Here is a 21,610-nt window from a genome sequence, read left to right on the forward strand (position 1 = left end):
TTAATATCTGGTGATATCCAGATCGCAAGTCCAACTTAGAGAAATAGAATGATCCATGCAACTCATCCAACAGATCGTCAATAAGGGGTATGGGGTACTTGTCCTTAATAGTGAGGGTATTGAGCTCTCTGTAGTCAATGCACATCCGCCAAGTGCCTTCATTCTTCCTCACTAACAAAACAGGAAAGGAGAATGGGCTATGGCTTCGCCTTATGAAACCTGCCTCAAGTAATTCTTGAACTGCCTTCTCGATTTCAGTTTTCTGTAACGGACCATAGTGGTATGGTCGAATGCTTGGTGGTTTGGCCCCTTGCACAAGGGGAATGTGATGGTCGTGGTCTCGCTGTGGAGGTAGCGTAGTAGGCAAAGCAAAGATAGACTCGAATGCATTCAACAATTGTTGTAGTTCCTGCAACTGTACTGAATTCAATTCACAGGATTCTAACTTTTCTGTTTCCATGGAATACAAGAAAAACCCCAGATTAGAGTTAGCTAACTCCTTATCCAGTTGATGCAGTGATACTTCTTGAATTCCTGAGGTAGTGGAATTTTGATGAGACAATTTATAAGTGTGGTGGTCCTTTGTGAACTCCATTGTGAGGAGTTGGAAGTCCCATAGCACAGGGCTCACGGTGGAAAGCCACTGCACCCCCAAGACCACATCACAACCACCCAACGGCAATGAGTACAAATCTGTGTGACAGTGATACCCTTCAAGAGACAATTCCACAGCCCTGCAACAACCAGAACTTGTCACCTTGCCGCCATAAGCTATCATGACCTCAAAGGACTTGGTATTTGTTGCATGCCACCCCCACTGTTTAAGCAATTTGGAATCAACAAAGTTGTGTGAGCTGCCCGAGTCCAGGAGTATTTTCACAGATCGATCATTAATCTGACCAAGCACCTTCATGGTTTGAGCGGGTGGACATCCATGAGTGCCATAGAAGGCACACGCACTAAGCTCCATGTTGTGCAATGCAGGTTGATCCTCCTCAATGTCATTTTCAACAACATCCGAATCCAGCACATCCATCTTCAGTAGCTGCTTAAGGCCACACTTATGGCCGCTCACCCACTTATCAGTACAGAACCAACATTCCCCTCGCTCTCGCTTCCTCTGGATCTCAGCCGGGGTTAGCTTCTTAATACCAAGGTTGCGAGTGTTTAGCATAGTATAGGAGGAAGGTGTGACAGTGTTTGAAAAGGGTTTAGACGTGGTAGTGGTGCGAGATGGGACCGATTTTAGCTCAGTAAGCTTAGAATCAAGCTGCACAGCAATGGCAATAGCCTCATGGACATTGGCGGGTTTGAACAGTTTGACATCATAGCGCAGTTCCTTTTTCAACCCCCCTAAAAAGCAACTGCGTAACAGAAGAGGGCTAATCTCAGGTGATCGAGTAGCTAGACGGTGAAATTCCGCGATATAATCACGAAGAGGACCGAGCTGGTGAAGTTTGAAGAGAGCCTCGGCACTATCTTCGAAAGCAAAGGGTCCAAACTCGCGACAAAGGGCGGTGGTAAACGCCGACCAAGTGGGAGTGGTGTTGACGCAATCCATCCAACGGAACCAGTGAAGAAGCTCACCTTCAAAATGAAAGGAGGCGGTGAGAACACGTTGAGCATCGGGGATCCCATAGAAGGAGAAGAACTGTTCGGCTTTGTAAATCCAAGCAAGGATATCATCACCGTCAGTAAATCTGGGAAAGTCGAGGCGCTGTTGCCACGGCGGCCTTGGATTCTGAGGGCCAGGATGAGGTGGTGGCGGGATCTGAGCCATCTCATGAGTAACAAATGGATCTGGAGGAGGTGGGTGGGATGGACCTTCACCCTCACGACGAAAGGTGAGTTCATGAGTGAGCTCGCGGCGGAACTGCTCAAAATACGCCGGAAGGCGCGCATCGAGTTGGGCTGGAAGCTTGGCATCAAAAGCGGAGTTCACCGCTTCACAGATGATCGACGGAAATTCAGATTCAAAAGCAGCAAAGCGGGCATCCATGGCGGAACGAGTGGTGGGTTTGGGACGGGGCATACACGGATGGGAAAAACCAGGAACGGAGGGTGATACCAATGTTATGAACCACACCGGTGCCGGAGAATCAACCACACCGGTAGCTAAGGTACAGGAATGGTGAGAGAGAAAATATAGAAGAAGCAAAAGGAATATTCAATTAATTTCAATTCTGCCTTACAATCCATTCGAAAGCATGTATATCAACAATGCTATCAGGACCACAATACTAACAATTTCTGAAACCTTCTAATAACTATTGACCCTTTACAATTGAAACCCCATACTTATAACTCCTTACAATTTAGTCCTTAAACTAACTAAAACCTTCCTGTGATTAAGACAATCTCAACCAGTTCATAACATCATCCTGATCTTCTCCGCCTTGTTCCTTTTGGGATTGTTTCTCTAATTGCTCGTCTAATCGCTCTCGACACGCCGCTTCACACTCTTCAGTATCCTCACTGGTTTGGCAACTTTGCCAGCAGTAAAAGTATTCCGTTCGAGGATCTTCTTCCTGACGGGATTTTAGCGAGTTACGGAAAATGCCTCTGCAAATCGACTGCTGGCATTCCTGATCATGATCATTGACTGAGGAGGAGGCTAGGAAAAGTGTTGAAATTAGGAGCAAGAACAAGGGGAACTGCCTAGCTCTGGGGATCGACATGGTTGCTACTTACTTTAGCACATATGACGTCGAAAGAGTGTTCATCAAGTGCATATAAGAGAGGCTGAGCATGCATGCATATTTGTACATTTGGCTATGCACATTACATGCAAGGCGACTAGTGTCCTAACTATCTGACGAAAATGATTGGCGTGTGACACCTCTTGATCCTCACGTGAGTGAGAGAGTAGATGAATTTACAGTAGTATTTAATTTGTAGAGGGCCGTTGGCATATAATAGCACTTCTACCTTTGGATGGCAAGGGCAAGGACTCGAAACATGTCCTTCAACACAATAAATCATTATCAACAGGTCAAATTAAAGCGGGCAAGTGGTGGCACTAGTACACTTAACACTTCTCACGATGAAGCAAAATGCGTCGCGTAAAGGCATATTTTGTCGCTTAAACATTAATAAGACAAAAGCTTCATCGCAAAGTTGTTGTCGTGCAAAGCTCGTAAAAAAAAGGTGTTTGCGTGACGAATAAATATAGTTCGTCACGCAAGAATACTTGCATGAAGAAGAAGAGCTTTGTTGCATAAAATATAAGGGAACGAAGGGTGTCATCCCACAAATATCAAGGGTGCGAAAACATATTGTTGGTTGAGTTTATGGTGACGATAGAATGTCATCAAGTCAGACCACGCGTGACGAAGGTTTTCATCAAGTAAACATTTATGCAACAAAATTCAAGTAATTTTCTTGCTTTTAAGTATGCGACAAAGGACTTCGTCATGCAGAGGTTATATTTTTATTTAATTTCCCATTTGTTTTTCATTTTTTTATTAAATCATGTAATTTATTTATTTAATTAAATTATAAACAATATTTATAAAGAAAAAAAATTATGTATTTATACTATATATGCAAATGTACATACAAGTCAAAAGTTTTTAAAATATTAAAAAAAAAAAGGTAAATTACACAAAACTACCTCAACTATTGGGCCAATCATAGTTTCATACCTCATCTTTAAAACATTTCAATGTCATACCTCATCTTACGAATTTGTTACAATTTCAGACCTCCGTTAAGCTTTCTGTCAATCTCTTTGTTAAATGCTAACATGGCTTGAGATGGGGCCCACTTCATATTCTAACTAGATTAAAAAATTCACTAAATATTAAAAAATTAAAAATCAAATCATTTAAATATTTTATAAAACAAATATGGGACCCACCCCTTATCCCCATCACACTTCTTCCCTGCTCCCTTCTTCCCCTAACCCAAAACTAGAACCACCCCAAGCCTAGATCCCATCCACACCAACATCTCCCCCCTCCCCACCATCCCCGGCCACTCATCCCACTCCCCCACTCCCCCACTTTTCTCTTCTCTCCCTAGAAACAAACAAATTTTGAAACAAAAAAAACCCAAATTTTTTCTTTTGCAGGTGATCGATTCTGCTGATTTTCTCCCCACTTTTCTCTTCTCTTCTGGCCTATTCCGCTGTTGCTCCCCTTCTCCAGAGCCCCCATGGCATGTCAATGTCCCTCCCCGCCTCCTCTCCCAAACCCCAAACCATAACCCAAAAAAAACCCGATCAAACCCGCTCTCCTTCACCCCAGAACCCAAGCACAGCTGCCTCCCATCCCCTAAGCCAAAACCCACAAACCCTTGAGCAAAGCCCTAAGCTTTCTCCGAAATAGGTGAATTAGAAATTTAGGACTGGGGGCAAGGCGGAGATTGGGACCGTGGGCGACGACAGTGATGATGGAGACTGATGCCGTGGGAGGTGATGATGGTGGTTTTGTGAACATTGCTATGGGGATGATTAGTGCTAAGAATTTAAAATTTAGGGTTAGGGTTTAGGTGGGGCATTTTGTTTGAAATTGGTTACAGGGATTAATTTCGTGAGGGTGATGGGTGTGTTGGAGGAGGGGGAGGGGGAGGGGAAGAAGCGTCATGCGAGGGAGGTGGAGATGGAGGAAGAAAGGGCAGTGGTGGGGTTCTAGTTTTGGTGGTGAAGGAAGGTTGGGGGGACACGGGTGGATGGGAAAGAAAGGGTGATGGGTTTGTAAGGGTGGGTCCCCCATGCAAAAAATAAATTATTAAATGATTCTACTTTTTTAGTTTTTAATAATTAATTATTTTTAATTATTTTAATTTTTTAATAGAAAGGGGGCCCCATCTCAAGTCACGTCACTATTTAACGAAAGAATTGACAGACAAACTGACGGAATGTATGATATTGCAACAAATTTGAAGATAAGGTATGACACTGGAATGTTTTAAAGATGGGGTATGAAACTATAATTGGCCCAATAGTTGAGGTAGTTTTATGTAATTTACCAACAAAAAAACTACTTAAAAAATTCCATGAGGTCTACTGCGTCGACGTTGGCATGCTGCATCTCTTCTAAGTAAAGGGGTTGGGAGCTCGATGCTGGAGGATAATATAGAAGGAGAGGATAATCTAGAAGGAGACAGATGTAGGACATTGTTGGGCTTGTAAGATCTGGGACATCTTAGCCTTTTAGGCCACCATCGCTTTATCCTAAAGCGCAATGTGAACATCATGCACCACAAGCTTCTGCTTCAGGTCCGTCAATTCCTGCGTCAAAGTGGTGACCTAGCATGTGGCCTGTTTGGAATAGGAGCTAGCAGTGGACCGAAGTCAAACATTCCCCATACTCCGGCAAACCTTACAGGTCTTCGACCGAGTGTCTGATCTAGGGTCTCAGTGAAGAGATGAAACCATGCATCATCCGTCGGAGTCATGTCCTCCAATGGGGTCTTTTGGGGAAGTTACGAAGCCACCTCCTCATGGGAATCCAAATAGATTCCGATAGGAATAGTTGAAGCTTGGGGAGCCAATAAATTAATCACCTCTAAACGTTGCGCATGGGAACCAAATAAATCTTGATAGAGATAGTTGAAGCTTGGGAAGTCCATAAATTATCTTCATTCGAATGTTACGCGCATATGAACCCAAATAAACTTCTATGAAAACAGTAAAAGCTTGGGGTAGGGGGCATAGATTAGTTCCCTTCGAACATTACGCATGAGAATCCAAATAAATTTTTCAAAGCTACAATGTGTTGACTTTCTTGTGTAGTTTGAAGGATATTGTTAACGATGCTTCGTGTTGCAGGTGGCAAGCTAATTGATCGAAGTATTGAAGCATTTGTTTTGTTCGAGCATTTCGTGTCCATATTGTAAGTAATTTATCACCATGCTTGTGGCCTTCATATATTGTCATAAAGCTTTATATGTTGTTGAAGCTTATAAGTTGTTGCTTGCTTGTGTTTGCTTGTTGCATTACCCTTCGTGTTGGGGTATCACCCTTGTTGGGTTGGACCATCTCCAAAGGAAATGTCAAATTATAATAATCAAATTACAATTGATGGATGATATGACAATCTGAAGTCATATGTCAAATTTTGTACTTTTCCAACCGAATTGTTAAATGTTTATTTTATTATTTTAAACAAAGCTTTAAATGGTTGTATTTATTTTTTAACAAACAATAATTGTATTTATTAAAAAAAATGTTGAAACAAATTTTTTATTGATTGAAATGATAAGGGATCTACCGTTAAAATGAATTAAAAATAAATTTAACATTGATGTCAAATTTGACTTCAAATTACAAAGTCTTCAAATCCAGTAAGCAAATAACACTTCGGCTATAGGGACTTTTGATGTCAAATATGCACAATGATATGATCCACCTAAAATTTTGATATCTTCTTTGGAAATCCTCTTAGGTGCTCCTCTAGTTGGGCCTAGTTCAGCCTATATAACTAGCATGTACCATTTCTATGACATGTGGCGATCCTCTGCAGGTTGAATTGAATTCATATTCTCGTTGGTGTGTCGATATATGACGGGATGAGTTCTATTTTTTCACATAGCTCTCGTTTGCTTCATGTGTAGTAAAATTTGAGAAGAGAGAGCTCTTCTAATGAAGTAGATTTCTGGTGGCGGTGGACACCACTAAACTTGAGACCGTCACTCTGAAGTTAAAGAGGCCCTCCATCCCTTCCAACCAACATATTTTTAGCATGCAATGCATGATAAATAAACTCGAACTCAAAATAAGTAAGATCCTTCCGACCTAAAAAAATATTAATTTAGGGTTTTGGTTTTTTTATTTTTTTTTGTATTTTTTTATTTTTTACATATATTAAAATAAATAGTGAAATGGGTACCCGTTTATAACTATGGGTAATACTCACAACCACCCATTTAAATTTTACGAGTAAACGGTTATACCCATAACCGTTTATTCATCTTAACGGTTATCTATAACTGTAATCGTGAATTTTATATAAGCGGTTAACCGCAGTTACCCATACCCATGAATATCTTGCCCATCCCTAATCTCGAGGTTAGTTGCTCTATTTTTAATATCAAATGCATATCTTTTTGTTGAATGTCCATGAATGTGTTACTCATTTGTTCTCAATGGTATACCCCTTCCTTAGTCAGTCAAAATTTGTTGAGGATCACATTATGAAAAATTTACTATAAGCAGTAAGGAGGGGTTTGAGACTTTGAGGAAGCTATGTGGCATTCCCGATAGAGTCAAAGAGAGACTTAGTGACCCCCTATGAAGGGTAAGTTATGTTCTATACCCAAATGATAGAAAAATATGGAGTGGTTTTACCATTACATCCGTGATTAAGGAGGATGTTGGCCGCCATGGGGTTTGCTCTTGCGCAACTAGGGTAAGTTATGTTCTATACCCAAATGATAGAAAAATATGGAGTGGGTTTACCATTGCATCCGTGATTAAGGAGGATGTTGACCGCCATGGGGTTTGCGCTTGCGCAGTTAAATGCAGGGTTCTATGAGACCTTGATTGGTTTGTATGTCGTTAGGAAAATTAATGTGTGGTTTGGGTGAACTTTCGTATCATCAATTGCGCTATTGCTATAGTACGAGGCATGTGAGGCCTTCTTATGCTGAATGTGTCTATGGGAATGCAATGGAGTGTATGGTCAACGGCAAAAAGGCATATAGGCCGTGCAAGAACCATTTTTTTCAAAGGAAAACTAATGAAAAATGACTTGAAAAGTTTTAGTTTTAATAAAAAACCATGTTATAAGTTTTGTTTAAAGATTAGTACAAGACCCATATTAAAGTAGTCCAACTAAAAGGCGTATTCGAGGTACTGTTTTTCAATTTTCATCGTCAGTGGAGTTCATCGTTTGTTTCTCTAGAAAATAAATTTGAGATCTGCATGCTATTCAATAATAACGACGGGTCACTGTTTCTGGACTGTAAAAATAAACTGTTTCTGGATTTTAAGTAACATTGTTTCTCAAATCTAAGTCACTGTTTCTGGAATCCAAGTCATTATTTTTGGGTCCAAGTGAAATAGACACACTATTTCTTAAATGTAAGCTAGAAAAGAAATAGTGAAAATCACTGTATTTGGATTTAAAGAAAAATAAGCACCATGTTTCTTAAATATAATCAACTGATGCATGAAAGAAAAGAAACATCCAAAATTAAAGCATAGAATGTTTCTGGAACTAAGTCACTGTTTCTGTAATTTTAGTCACTGTTTTTGGAATTTAAGTAATTGTTTCTGGATTTTGGTTTTTTTCTTTGTTACAAACATTGTATCTAATTTTTTTTTTCCAGAAACAGTGTTATGTTTTGGGTTATCCAGAAACAGTTTTATGTTTTGGTTTTTTTTTTTTCAAACACTTTTTCACTGGTTTCTACCATTAAACTTCTTTGAACTTGTTTCGGCGACTTTGTTCCAATGACTGCTTCCTTTTTCAACTTTGATTTGAACTTTGATTTGGTTGTTTTTGAAATGGGGGAAGGGGGAATTCGATTTGATAGGAAGAAGACAGGGAGTTATTATGGCGGTTTCGTGCTGGGTTGAGGTTGGTGAAGAGTCAAGACAATATCAAATTATTTAGGGGTATTTACAAAAGTGTAGATTTGTAATGGGTTGGGCTTGTAAGTTTGACCCATGGACAATAGTGTTTGATGATTTTTTATTCAATTTTAAGCCCTTTTGGTTAAATAACATTTTCGGAGGGTTTTTGTTTAAATATTTGTTGGCTCAAGCCCTTTTCATTAAAACTTCCTTTATATATATATAGAAAACTTCATTTTAATCCTTAAAAAATATGAGTTTTAAATTATAACCTTGTGTAAGATTAAAATCTAATTTTAGTCCCTAGTACATTTAATCATCTCATTTATTAGTTATATTTTGATGTTTTATTTATCCTTTTATTTTTATTTTAATGTATTAATTACATTTAAATTTTATTTTTATTTTTATTTCATTCATCATAATATATTTTAATGTCTACATTTAGGCAACTAATTTTTTTTATAATATATATTCCGATAACAATGTATGTTCTTCATTTAGGTACATTAATACATTTGAATATTTCGATATATCCATCGGTACAACATATAGGTACATTAATTCAATATAATGCATGTCGGTACGTACATTTTGGTACACACATTTGAGTATTGACTTTTAGGTACATTAATTCAATATATTATATTTTACTACATACATTTCGGTACGTACATTTTGGTACATACATTTCGGTATTGACATTTAGGTACATTAATTCAATATAATACATTTAGGTTCATTTTAATATATTTCGATACAATCATGTAGGTACAAATATTTCGGTACAAAAAAAATCAATTTTATATATTTCGGCACAGTCATTTCTATACATTTATGTATTTATATATTTTTGTATCACAAATTTCTTTTAATATTTTCTCATTTATTATTAAAGAACTAAATATGTGCATATTAATAAAATTAAAATTTATTGTGGAGAAATTAAATAAAAATACACATTAAATAACAAAAATTGAATATAAATTTTGATAAAAGTACACTTCAAGGGATTAAATTGAATATGTAATCCAGCATCAGGTTTATTTTTTATTTTTTTTACTTTAATATTTTGCAAGGACTAATGTTCAAAAGCCCCCCCCCCCTTTTTTTTTAACAAATGATATTATTTACACTAAGGGGGAGGGGGTGAGCTTACCCTTACAATGGGCTAGCAATAATGTGGTTCAAACTCGCATTTGGCGAGAATCAAACCTAAGACCTCTCACTTACAAATGAAGATGAATACCACTAGACCGCAGTACTAAGTAGCGGTCGTGCAAGAACCATTGGTGCTTCCTATCTGGTAGTTGGGAGTGCGTCGAGGATATTGTGCCTCCGCATAGGGTTCTCACTTCGGTTTAGACAGTAGGTTATGAAGCTTTTTCCTTATGCTTGTCATGTTTTGTGATTTTTTGATGTACTTCTGATTGTTTTTCTTCTTCGTGCAGTTTCCCGAAACACCTACATATATTTGCTGACAAGGTTACAGAGATCAAGAAGGTGTTAGAAGTTCCTGAGAAAGAGAGTCACCTACGTTGATTGTTTTTTTGTGCAGTGGAGAAGCCAAGCAAGAAAGCGACGAGTCAAAGACAAGTGCTAGCCTAGCCACGATGACTCTTTGTTCAGTGTCTCCTTCGATGTTCATATAGGGCCGAAGGTAATCAAGAACACGAAGGAGCCCAAGCGCAAGTCAAGGGAGTAAATTATCAACATAATTACTTCAAGGCAGTCAGAGGCTGAAGGTATGGGAAGGCGGTTGTTGGCTATTCCTTCCCTGCATGTTCCTGTCTTCCCCCAAAAGGCCCAGCTGCCTTGGGTCAAAGTCGTAAACGAATGCAAGAGCGAGATGAGGAGGTTGACAAGACAAAGTAGAGCGACTTGACAGTTGTTATGCACCCTGGGAGCATGGATTTGTGAATGACTGCCTTGCAGATAATAGGGCATTAAGTTCACCAGATGCACGGGTCCTTTGCCATCTTGGCAACTATGGAAGTCTCCCTTTTACCTCTGTTCTTCTCTTTATTTGTCTCGAAACTAACACATCCATTTGGCAGCTCTTGAGTGAAGTAGATGTGGATCTACGAAGAGGTGAGCAGGACAAGGAGAAAATGGAAGAGTCACATAAGGACTTGGCCGTGGCGAAGCATGAGCTGGCCAAAACTAAGAATGAGCTTCAAACGATGGCTGCCAGAAGAGAGGAGTTTCAGGCAGCAGCTGCCACCAAGGATAAGCTTCAGGAAGCAACCAAGGGCATAGATGCTGCGATAAAGAAGGTAGGTAAATGAGATACGCAGATGTCAAAGGTCAAGAAGAAGAGGAAAGTTGATAAGCGTGCCAAATCAACTCCTGTGGAAAAATATCGCCAAGCAGAGAGCACATTCGAGAGCACCTGATGAAGTACAAAGCAATCATCGAGCACTACAACTGTGGGAAGGTGGATTGGGGCTGTTTCGCCAAGTTTTTTGAGCATGTGCGAAAGAATGTAAGGTGAGAGGATAAGGAGTTACTCTAGATTGTGTGGGTAGTGAGGGTTAGGCCGATGATGAGGAGGATATAAAGGCCCGGGGGTGACGACGATCAACATTTTAGCGGTAATGGGCAGCGTGGCGGGGATGAAACTGATGATGGTGCTGATGGTGAGAGTCAGTAGGGAGAGTATGATTGTCCACTTTAGGAAGCAGTGTAAGCCTAGTTGGATTTATTTAAGGCTCTTGGCATATTGTTTGCCTTTCCGACTTGTGTTTTATATGTTCATTGCTTGGAACTATTTTTGTTAATGGATGCTTATGACATTGCACCACTTTTTTTTTATGCCAGGTGATAAGTGTTTGCCCTATTGTTTATGAACGCTTGGCAATGCTTGAAGGAATTCTTTGTTTAGACATGACCCATTGTTTGGGCTTATTTATAGAAATATACATCAAACTGTAAACATGCATCATAATGTTTGTTCTTTTTAGGAGAAATTAGGTTCACATCCTTCTTTTTTCTACTCCATTGATTAAAATCCTATTCATTTTTAATTTTTTATCAAGGTCCTTGGGTATTAATAACATCATTAATTATTTGAATAATAAAATATTTTTATTTTTAAATAGATTCCTTTAGTGTTAAAAATGTTACAATTAGTATATTTATATTTATAGCTAAATTTTTATCATATATTTTTATTTTTAGTTTGTACCTATTTTTAATTTGTACCAATTTTTTTTTCATTTTTAATTTGTACCCATATATTAGTTTCTTTTTTTGCCCATATTTTTTAAAGTTTTATTTGTGTTTGTACCCATATGTATACCGTCGCGTAACATTGTATATGTAATCAATGATAGAAAAATTACATATGGTATATTTATGTTTTATACCTAAACTTTGTATCATATATTTATATTTTTAGTTTGTACCCACTTTTAATTTGCAACATTTTTTTAAATTTGTAGTATATTATTTTTAGTTTTATTTTGTACCCATGTATTAATTTCTTTTAGCACCTATATTTTTTAAAAATTCATTTGTACTCATACTTTTTTAATCTTTTATATGTACCCTAATTTATTTATAATGTACCCATTCTTCTTTATTAATGTACCACTTTGTTCTATGTGAAATGTACCAAATTTTTTGTAAAATGTACCAATTTTTTTTAACACTATGGATACATTCTTTTGCCATTTATTATTTCTTATTTTTTGCATAGATTTTTTATCCATTTATTCAATTAAAATGTTTGAATTTTTTATTGTAACCATTTCTAATAGTATTATAATGAGGGATTTTAAATTTATAGGATTATAAATCTCATAAAATATCAAACAATTAATGTCAAAACTATAAAAATATAAATATTAATTGTAATATAATGAGGTGTACAAAGTCAAGGGACTTTGATCAAACTTTGAATACCATTAAGGTTTTAGTCAAAGAATGTTAAGGATTAGGGACCGCATCCAAAGTATCCCTTCTTTTTATCTAACCGCATTGGTTGTATCACGTAGTTTTATTTATGGGAGACTTTAGATGTGGCCCTATTTATCAACGATTTACTAAAATCTTGTTAGTTTTCAATTTTTGACTCAAGACCCTAAAATTAATGTAGTATTTCTATGTAGGTTATTATAATTTTTAAATTAAAAATTGAAACTTGTAGTTATTATTTATATTAATGAAATTTTAAATAAAACTCATGATTTGTGAGATTGAAAATATTAAATACACACATATAATATATATAAACATGGGTACATTCTTCAAAACCAAAATAATAGATACAAGGCGTAATATTGTAACATCCCACATCGACCACCGAAGAGGGGGTGATGTGCTTTATATGTACATGCCCACCTCCATATAGCACGAGGCCTTTTGGGAACTCATTGGCTTCGGGTTACATCGTTAAGCGAGTTCGGGCGAAAGCAATCCTAGGATGGATGACCTACTGGGAAGTTGTTCGTAAGTTCCCAAAAACAAAACCGTGAGGGCGTGGCCCAAAGTGGACAATATCGTGCTACAGCGAAGCTGGTTTGGGATGTGACAAATAACATTAGTAAAATTCTTTGATTAAACTTGACATGGATACATTCTCAAATTAACAAAAAAAAAAAAATGTACCCATATAAATTTAAAATATGGATTACAAAAAAATTGAATGGATTTTGTATAGAAAACAGGTACATTTTAATTTTTTTTTAAAAGGTTCATTTTACATACAACAAATTGGTATATTTAAGAATGGGTACATCTAATATTAAAAATTTGAAATATTATATGAACGGGTACATTTAAGATTAAAAAAATTGAAAAATATTTTTATAAAAAATTAACAACTATAAACTTATTTTAATTCAATTTAATTTTTTTATTTTGGAAAGTTTTGAATTGAAAATTAATTAGGAGTTTAATAAAAGTGTGAGCATTAAAGCCCTAAACCAATTAGTAATTTTTATCTTTAAAATTATGTAACTAGCTCATTAATACATTAATGATAAGGACTTGGATCAAAATTTGAAAACTAATAAGGTCTCAGTCAATGAACATTAGTAAATATAGGGATCAAATACTAATTTTTCCTTTATTTACTTTGTGTTAAAGTATGCATGCAGAAGCTCTAAGTTGGAGTGTGTTGCGAGGTATGAATGTTGAAGCTCTGAGTTAGAGTATGTCGTTAGGTTGGATTAGACCAACTATTCCATAGTTAGGAAAGTAAAAAAGTTAGACAAGGTTTGTCTAAACTGCCTCTTCATTAAGTATGTGTCATATGGTTTGTATTACAACAAGGTGAACATGGTTGAAGGTCAAAACATTTGTGATATGTATGTTCACTCGTAATAGTATTTCAAGTGATCATCATTCTATGAGGGTTGTGCCATTGGAATCCTGGAGCTTGCAGGTGCCATTGGAATCCTGGAGCTCGACTGGTGCCAATGATCACATATGGCCTGTCCCAATTTGGACCAAGTGTGCCCTCACTTGGGACTTTGTCACATAAGAGCCTCTTATCTTCAATACCCAGTCCCTCACTTTAAAGGAATGAGGTTTGGCCCTTGAGTCAGTGTCAATAAATGAACATTTACATGGCCTGATGTATAGTAGTTGTAGACCAGTGTCAATACATGAACATTTATATAGCTTGAACATTTACAGGGTCAATTCTCGCTGTTTCAAAGTGAGGAAATAGTCATAGTCAGTGTATACAATCGCATAGCTTATGCATACATGCATGTACTTACATTTGGCTATGAACATTTACATTCAAGGTGACTAGTGTCAATACATGTCAAAATCATATTGACGTGCCCGTTGAATTGGATATATCCAGATTGGGGACATTTTGTCTAACTCTCGATCTAATGCATGGTTGGTAGGATAGGAGACTAAGGACGGATCCATACGGTAACGTGCTGAATGACGTGTTAAAATGAGAGGGTTAATTGGAACTTAGATTCTCCAGATTTGAGGCGATTTTTAATTTAGAAGTTTTATTTTTTTCACATTGAATCCTGATGTTTACTAATGGTATCAAGGTATACATGTTGTTTCTTTAAAAATTTAGTCTTTTATTAAATTGATCATTTTTTTTGTTTGTCAATATGGTGAAACGTGGCTTACACATTAGGCCATATAAAGATCTCATGCTCATATTGTCATCAATTTAATGAAAGACTAAACAATCAAATCGGATTCAAAGTGATACAATTTCAATATCTTAGAGTGCAAATAAGAATATTAGAATTGCATAACCCATTTTAAAAATCACCACAATTTCAAAGATTGAAATTGACACGCCGGACCCCAATATCCAAAACACTAGGGTAGACACGTGCTAACCGACACCCGAAGGTGACGAAGCCATACTTACATGCATGAGAACAATGAAGAACGAACGAACATAGATAAAACTCATAAATTTAATTCTAATGAATATGCAATTGTGGAACATGTTCAGAGCATACCATTAAACCAGAACATTGAAAGATGAATATTATAAAGAATGTACGAACAAAGAAATGGGTCCTACATCGAGAGGACTCGAAGATCCGCTGTGAGAGTGCCTTGAAGCTGGGATTGTACACCTCAATTCTAAGTCCTGAGGGGGGTGTAAAACAAAATATGAGTGGACCAAGTTTATATATAGGTAATACTAAAACAATTATTCATCAACGTACTAAGCCCCCCAAAGTTTATGAAAACTCAATAACATAATATGTAATAGGTTTTCTGAAAACCCTAGCATGCCATAAAACTTCATAAAGCATATATCATATATAGTGTGCTTAGTAGTGGTATCAAAATCGCCCGAAGGAAGTATCATTCACCCTTAGGCCCTACGTCACTCGACTGAAGCCATATAATGATATCATTTGCCTGTAGGCAGGACTAAATCTTCATTCGCCCGTAGGCAGATCGTATGAGTAACCACTAAATAAGCATATAAAAACATGAACATAATATTTCCAAAATATATGTATATATATCAACAGAGCTCAATAGCTCAAACATCATATCTTAAATCATATTCATGAATATCTCAATAAGCATAAATCCAGTGAAGCATGATATTTCGTAAAGCGTAAAGCCAATTTGCTCATAAAACGTAGCCATTAAATCATGTTTTTCATGTATGCATTTCTAATAGTAAAATCATGCATTTTGGAAGGGGGCCACTCACCTTACTTTGTTGCTAAAAAGCCGTGCAAACAAGAGAAGACAGAAACGCCACAAACAAACGCACCTAAGCATATAAAGAGACCAATTAATAAAACTATACTATAACGATTCAATTTGGGAAAACGGATGTCATAAACGGATTCAAGACGTCGAAAAACCGAATAAGGAACCTTAGGTACCCTCACGCGCCAAATTAAGTCGCTGAAAAGTTGGTTGGAAAAATTGTCGGGGCCGCTGTGGACGGTGGCGAAGCATAATAGCTTATGTGGAGACGCGTGGCTCTATGCGCAGGCCCATGGCAACACCCACGCGCCAACCATGGAACTGGGTATCCGACTTGGGTCGAGTCTAGTTCAGATCTGGGTTCTAAGTTGCTAGGTTGGGCTTGGTAGCTAGGGTGGCCCAGATAGCTGGGTTAGGCCCGATTAATGGGTTGGGCCCAGTTTGTTGGGTTGGGTTGGGTAGTACGGTCCAAGGGTTTGTGCTGGGTATCAAGGTTGGGTTTGGATCCGGTTTCAGGCCGGGTTGGTTGGTTTCCACGAGGAAGAAAGCCATAACTTTCCAAGCTTCGTTCAACCCCAAAACTTAACCAAAACAAGTAATACAATATACAAAATTGAAGCCCAAGGAACAAAGAAGAATATTATACCTTTCACGTGGCCAGTCGTGGCTGGAGTTAGCCGGAAAATGGCCTGCAACTTTCAGGTTCTCGCCAGAATCTAGGGAAGTATCCTCGAGCTGGTTTTCCGTTGTTTCGACGTCCAAAACACCCATGAAGGAGTTAGTCTTCAACAAGGGATGAGGGAAAAACGATTTCAAGGGGTTTAAAACCTTACCATCATGTCAGGAAGTTGATAAACTTGTCGAAGATGGCGACTTTCCCGTAGTGATGCTGTTGCAGGTTAAGAAGGAAGTTTTAATGGTGTAAAGATGATGATGGTTAATGGTTAGAGCTCGTCGAAACACAACAGTGGGTACAGTGCTATCCTCTGCGTTTGTAGAGAGAGAAGAAAAACGAGAGGGAGTTGAGGGAAAGAAGTGAGAGAGAGAACCTTATGGGGATAGAGGAAATAAGAGAGGGAAAATGGGCCGGGGACAAAACTAAAATGGTGGGACCCCCTTGGGCACACCATTTAAGACCAAAAGCAAACATTTCAAAATATCTAACCGAACCATAGTGAAATTACAAAATTGCCCTTCAGTTCCCTAAATTCCGGGACGGGTCGTTACAATCAACCCCCGTTAAGAAAATTTCATCCTCGAAATTTGAAATAACTTACTATACAAAATTACTCGAGGATAGGAAGAAAAATATATATATATAGGAGAAATCAAGTCAGAGCGGTTGCACAAAAGAGAATATGCCACACCGTCACGATCGGGTTGCAATGATTCCTCTTTCATGCCTCCAAGCTCATACCCTCTTCCTCCGTGAGTATAAAAGCAGTAACATACTTTATAAAGATATAAAGTAAAAAATACATAATGATGTAAGGTCAAGAATATGTACGAATAATACGATAACGTCAAAATAGATATGTACTAACATAGAGGTCGAAAATTCGTATTGAACTTAACACTGAAAGTGGAAAAGACTCAACCAAATATTTGTAACGTCGAAAATACAAATGTAGCTATAATAAAGTACGCTAAAATACTTGCACTGAGAATTAAAAATGAAAATGAAAGTGGGTCTCGGCCAAGTATTTGTAACGTCACGTACTCCGAGAACAGGTGTGTATCTTTGGGTCAAGCCCCAACAATAACTAAATAGTAACAACTATCGTAGATGGGTCTACCTGCCCACTTGCTTAATGAATCCAACAAATAAGCTATCAATATTACAGTTTGCAGCCCGTAATATCAACAACACATTGTTGTCTCGCTAAACAAGTAACGATTCTCAAAGGTGCAAAATTACCATTTGTCCAACTCCAAGTCGACAACATTAGAAGGACATAGTTTCCCATAACAAAAATTCAAACATACGAAAACTAATTCGCAAAACTCTATTGCCTAACCAATGCTGCCTGTAGAAACCCTTATGCCATGTCTCAAAAAATGTGCCATACTTAAACCCAAAAAATAAAAAAAAATAATCATCGCAACTACTCCAAAAGAGATTGGTGCAAACTCTAATCATTTAGAAACCACTAATCGAAAAAACACAACACATCTTCCAAGGTCTAGATAGTTCATTCGGACTGTCCAATAGTTTACGGGAAAAAAATGCCGTATTGGACAAATAACTTAGTACTCAAGGCTGTCAAGAAAACTTCACAAGACATAGAAAAGAAACGCGCATCACAATGAGGTACAAATAGTGACGGCACGCCATAAGCCAGAACAATGTGATCCACCACGCCTAAGCGAGCTGATTCATTGAAAATTTCTCTCGGATTTAGCGAACATCTATGCCGAGAAGGCTAAGAGAACACTTAAGAATTTAAGGGTCAAACAAATCCATCAAGGCTAGAAAACAAGATAACTGGAATGAATGTGTAGCTTTGATGCAAGAATACGTGTAAGTACCTAACTCGAATCTATGGGGGTAAGTCGAGATGGTTGAGTGGGGATTCGACTCGGTTGGTACTTTACAGTAATCTAATAAGCGGGAACTTAGACTTTTCCTAATCCAATACTCACAACAATTGTTACAATGATGATCTCAAGGATAATCAATCACCATTGGTAATGATTCACTCGATAGGGTGATAACAGGTGATTGAAGGACTGGCGGTTCCAGCTAAAACTTTCGAATCAGAGTGGTTTTCTTAAATAGTCTGTTTGTTTTAGAAATAACACGAAGTGTCGTAAGGTGAGCACGAACCCAAAGTCGACTAGAATGCCTTCCAATACCAAGAGGTGAATATGGGATTTCGATCGAAACTAATGTTAATCAAGACGTCAATCTAACAAAGTTTAGAATAAAGAATTCTGCTAAGTGGTCAAAAGTATAGTATGCTAAGTGAGTTGATAACAATTACCGAAATGTCATCATAGTTTCCACGTGTACAAGGTGGTTTGTACAGGAAATCTATGGTGACATTCACCCATTTCCATATGCTTCCCCAGTGGCTCCCTGACAACTTAAGAAGGACAGTCATGGGAATTTCTTCACACCTCCAAACAAGAGTAGAAGAAATTAAGATAAGCCTGATGGCTTCCATCTCACCGCTTTCACTTACAAGTAAATCAGACATTTACTCTAATATTCAGCGGCATCCCATTCATACAATACCAGTGATAAAACGGAAAAAAATAGTGGTACAATTTAGTACTGCCAGCATGCATGGCATACGTTGAAATATGAGCCTCATCAAGAATTTTCCTTTTTCACAGTTTCCTTACCCTTAGGCAAGAACAAATCGTTTCTTATCAACAGAGTTTCAATTCCTCGAATTTTCAAATTCCAAATCAACCGATAAAGGTTTGACTAAGAAGTGAGCTGACAATACTCACTGTAGATCAGACGCCAACGAAAAGCCAATTCCTAGAAGAGAAAACGATAGTGGGACATGGATACCTCAGATAGAGGCAAGTTGTCCATGTGATTTCTAACTGGGAGCATCAGCTACGACAATTGCCTGACCAAAATGGTACTCAAAAGTTCAATTAAAATCACCGATGAGTTCCATCCACCTCTTATTTCTCAAACTTAAGCATTTTTTTGTCACGATACACTACAACTTCTTTGGTCAGAAAGGATGCAAAACCAACGACTTAAAACTCACCAACAACGTCAAGAAAAATAAGGGCGACAACATGAGTAAGACGATGTTCAAAACACCAAAAAAGTCTTGTTCCCAACCTTCGTTCCACATATGTTTCTACCAAGAAAGGGTGTCATTAGGTTTTCAAGTAAGATTGTAACTGTTGGCTCAAGGTCGTAGATATAATGGTTCACCTCATGCGGCTCCAACTGTCAAGAGGCACGTGCATCACACAATCATGCTGCATCAGCATGCAGCCAAACATACCATAGAATTCGAAATTTGTCGATGTCATAAAAAAGTGCAAGAATAATGGTCAAGTGAGACAATATTTCAATTGTTAGAAACTTCGTTCACCTTTAACATCGCAAAAAAATTAACTAGTTTCTTAGCCAATAAGGAAATAGGGCCATGCTCAAAGAATCATTAAGCACGGTAGATAGAAAGTGAAGAGACCGAGGACATTTCAGATTTCACAACACTTTGTAAGGATTTTCAATTTCCAACAGTCGTAACCCTTTTGGAAATTGACGAGAATAGTGTCTGCTATAATAGAGTTTCTTAAGAAAAGTATCTACTCTAAACAACAACAACGTTCAAAGAGTTTGGTGTACAACTGACTGTCGACGTTTAGCAAACTTGACCTCGTTGTTGGAGTAAGCAAAAATGTTACCAATGGAACAATCGCCGAGAATTGTTCTGAGGGTCCACATGAATTTCCTCAGGGAACGAGTCCGAGAACATTGATTTGTTCCCACAAACTAACACTTGTTAAACTTCGTAATAACTAGGACTTACTTGCTTCCTCCCACATGAACTTCAGATATTTCGAGTAATATCTACATAGATGTGACCCTGCCAACCATTCCTAGGGAACGCATGTTGCAGAGTAACATCACCATATCAGATCTCTAACTTGTCTTATCCAACTTTAACCGTCTAAGATTTTTCATACCACTGCTATGTAAATTTGACTCTGCTCGCTATTCCTAAGGAATGTCCCAAAGTAACAACACCGTTTTGGATCTTCATATGGTCTCAACTAGACTTCCTCTCACTGAGATCTTCTATTTCATGTCATTTCAATGTAAAACCGACTCTACCCGCCATTCCTAGGGAACGCGTATCGCAGAGTATCGATCCACTAATGAAAGTTGTCCATTGTTCCATTTCGTCATCGATGAGGCACAATCTTAACACGAATTCTTGTATTTCAAATAGAATGTGACAATTCAGATGGAAAAAGGTTTGCACAACTGCACCAAATGGCACCAAATTCAGAAACCGTGACATCTAAATGATGTCAAGGCTGACACATTACTACAGTAATAGAAGATCCTAAGTATGCTCTGAACAAACCACGCTCTGATACCAAATTAACACGCTCGACCTTGATATCCTCCAAAACACCAGGGTAGGCACGTGCTGGCCGACACCTAAAGGTGACAAAGCCATACTTACATGCATGAGAACAATGAAGAAAGAATGAACATAAATAAAACTCGTAAATTTAATTATAATGAATATGCAATTGTGGAACGTGTTCAGAGCATACCATTAAACTAGAACATTGAAAAAGGAATATTATAAAGAATGTACGAACAAAGAAATGGGTCCCACATTGAGAGAACTTGAAGATACGTTGCGAGAGTACCTTGATGCCAGAATTGTACGCCTCAATTCTAAGTCCTGAGTGGGGCGTAAAACAAAACGTGAGTGGACCAAGTTTATATATAGGTGATACTAAAATAGTTGTTCATCAACTCACTAACCCCCACAGTTTATGAAAACTCAATAGCATAATATGTAATAGGTTTTCTAAAAACCCTAGCATGCCATAAAACTTCATAAAGCATATATCATATATAGTGTGCTTTGTAGTGGTATCAAAATCACCGGAAGGCAGTATCATTCACCCGTATGCCCTACATCACCCGACTAAAGCCATATAATGATATCATTCACCTGTAGGCAGGACTAAATCTTCATTCGGGACTCACGTGCAGCCCACGTGCCAACCATGGAACTAGGTATCCGACTCAGGTCGGGTTCAGTTCAGATTTGGGTTCTAGGTTGCTGGGTTGGGCCTGGTAGTTAGGTTGGCCTAGATAGTTGGGTTAGGCCCAGTTTGTTGGGTTGGGCTGGGTAGCATGGTCCAAGGGTTTGAGCCTAGTATCAAGGTTGGGTTTTGATCCGATTTTTGGGCTTG

At 37.9% G+C, this 21,610-nt stretch overlaps 1 protein-coding gene across 1 annotated transcript; it reads right to left on the minus strand.

Moving 5' to 3' along the window:
* On the minus strand, window positions 1–1,999 carry LOC126609161 (uncharacterized). Its single transcript, XM_050277155.1, has 2 exons — window positions 99–1,999; window positions 1–7 (listed from the first exon to the last, which is right to left on the minus strand). Exons 1-2 carry the CDS (start codon window positions 1,997–1,999, stop codon window positions 1–3), a joined length of 1,908 nt encoding a protein of 635 aa, XP_050133112.1.
* Window positions 2,000–21,610: the final 19,611 nt, after the last annotated feature.

This window comes from Malus sylvestris, chromosome 16 (genome assembly GCF_916048215.2).
Source record: "Malus sylvestris chromosome 16, drMalSylv7.2, whole genome shotgun sequence".
Taxonomy (NCBI): domain Eukaryota; kingdom Viridiplantae; phylum Streptophyta; class Magnoliopsida; order Rosales; family Rosaceae; genus Malus; species Malus sylvestris.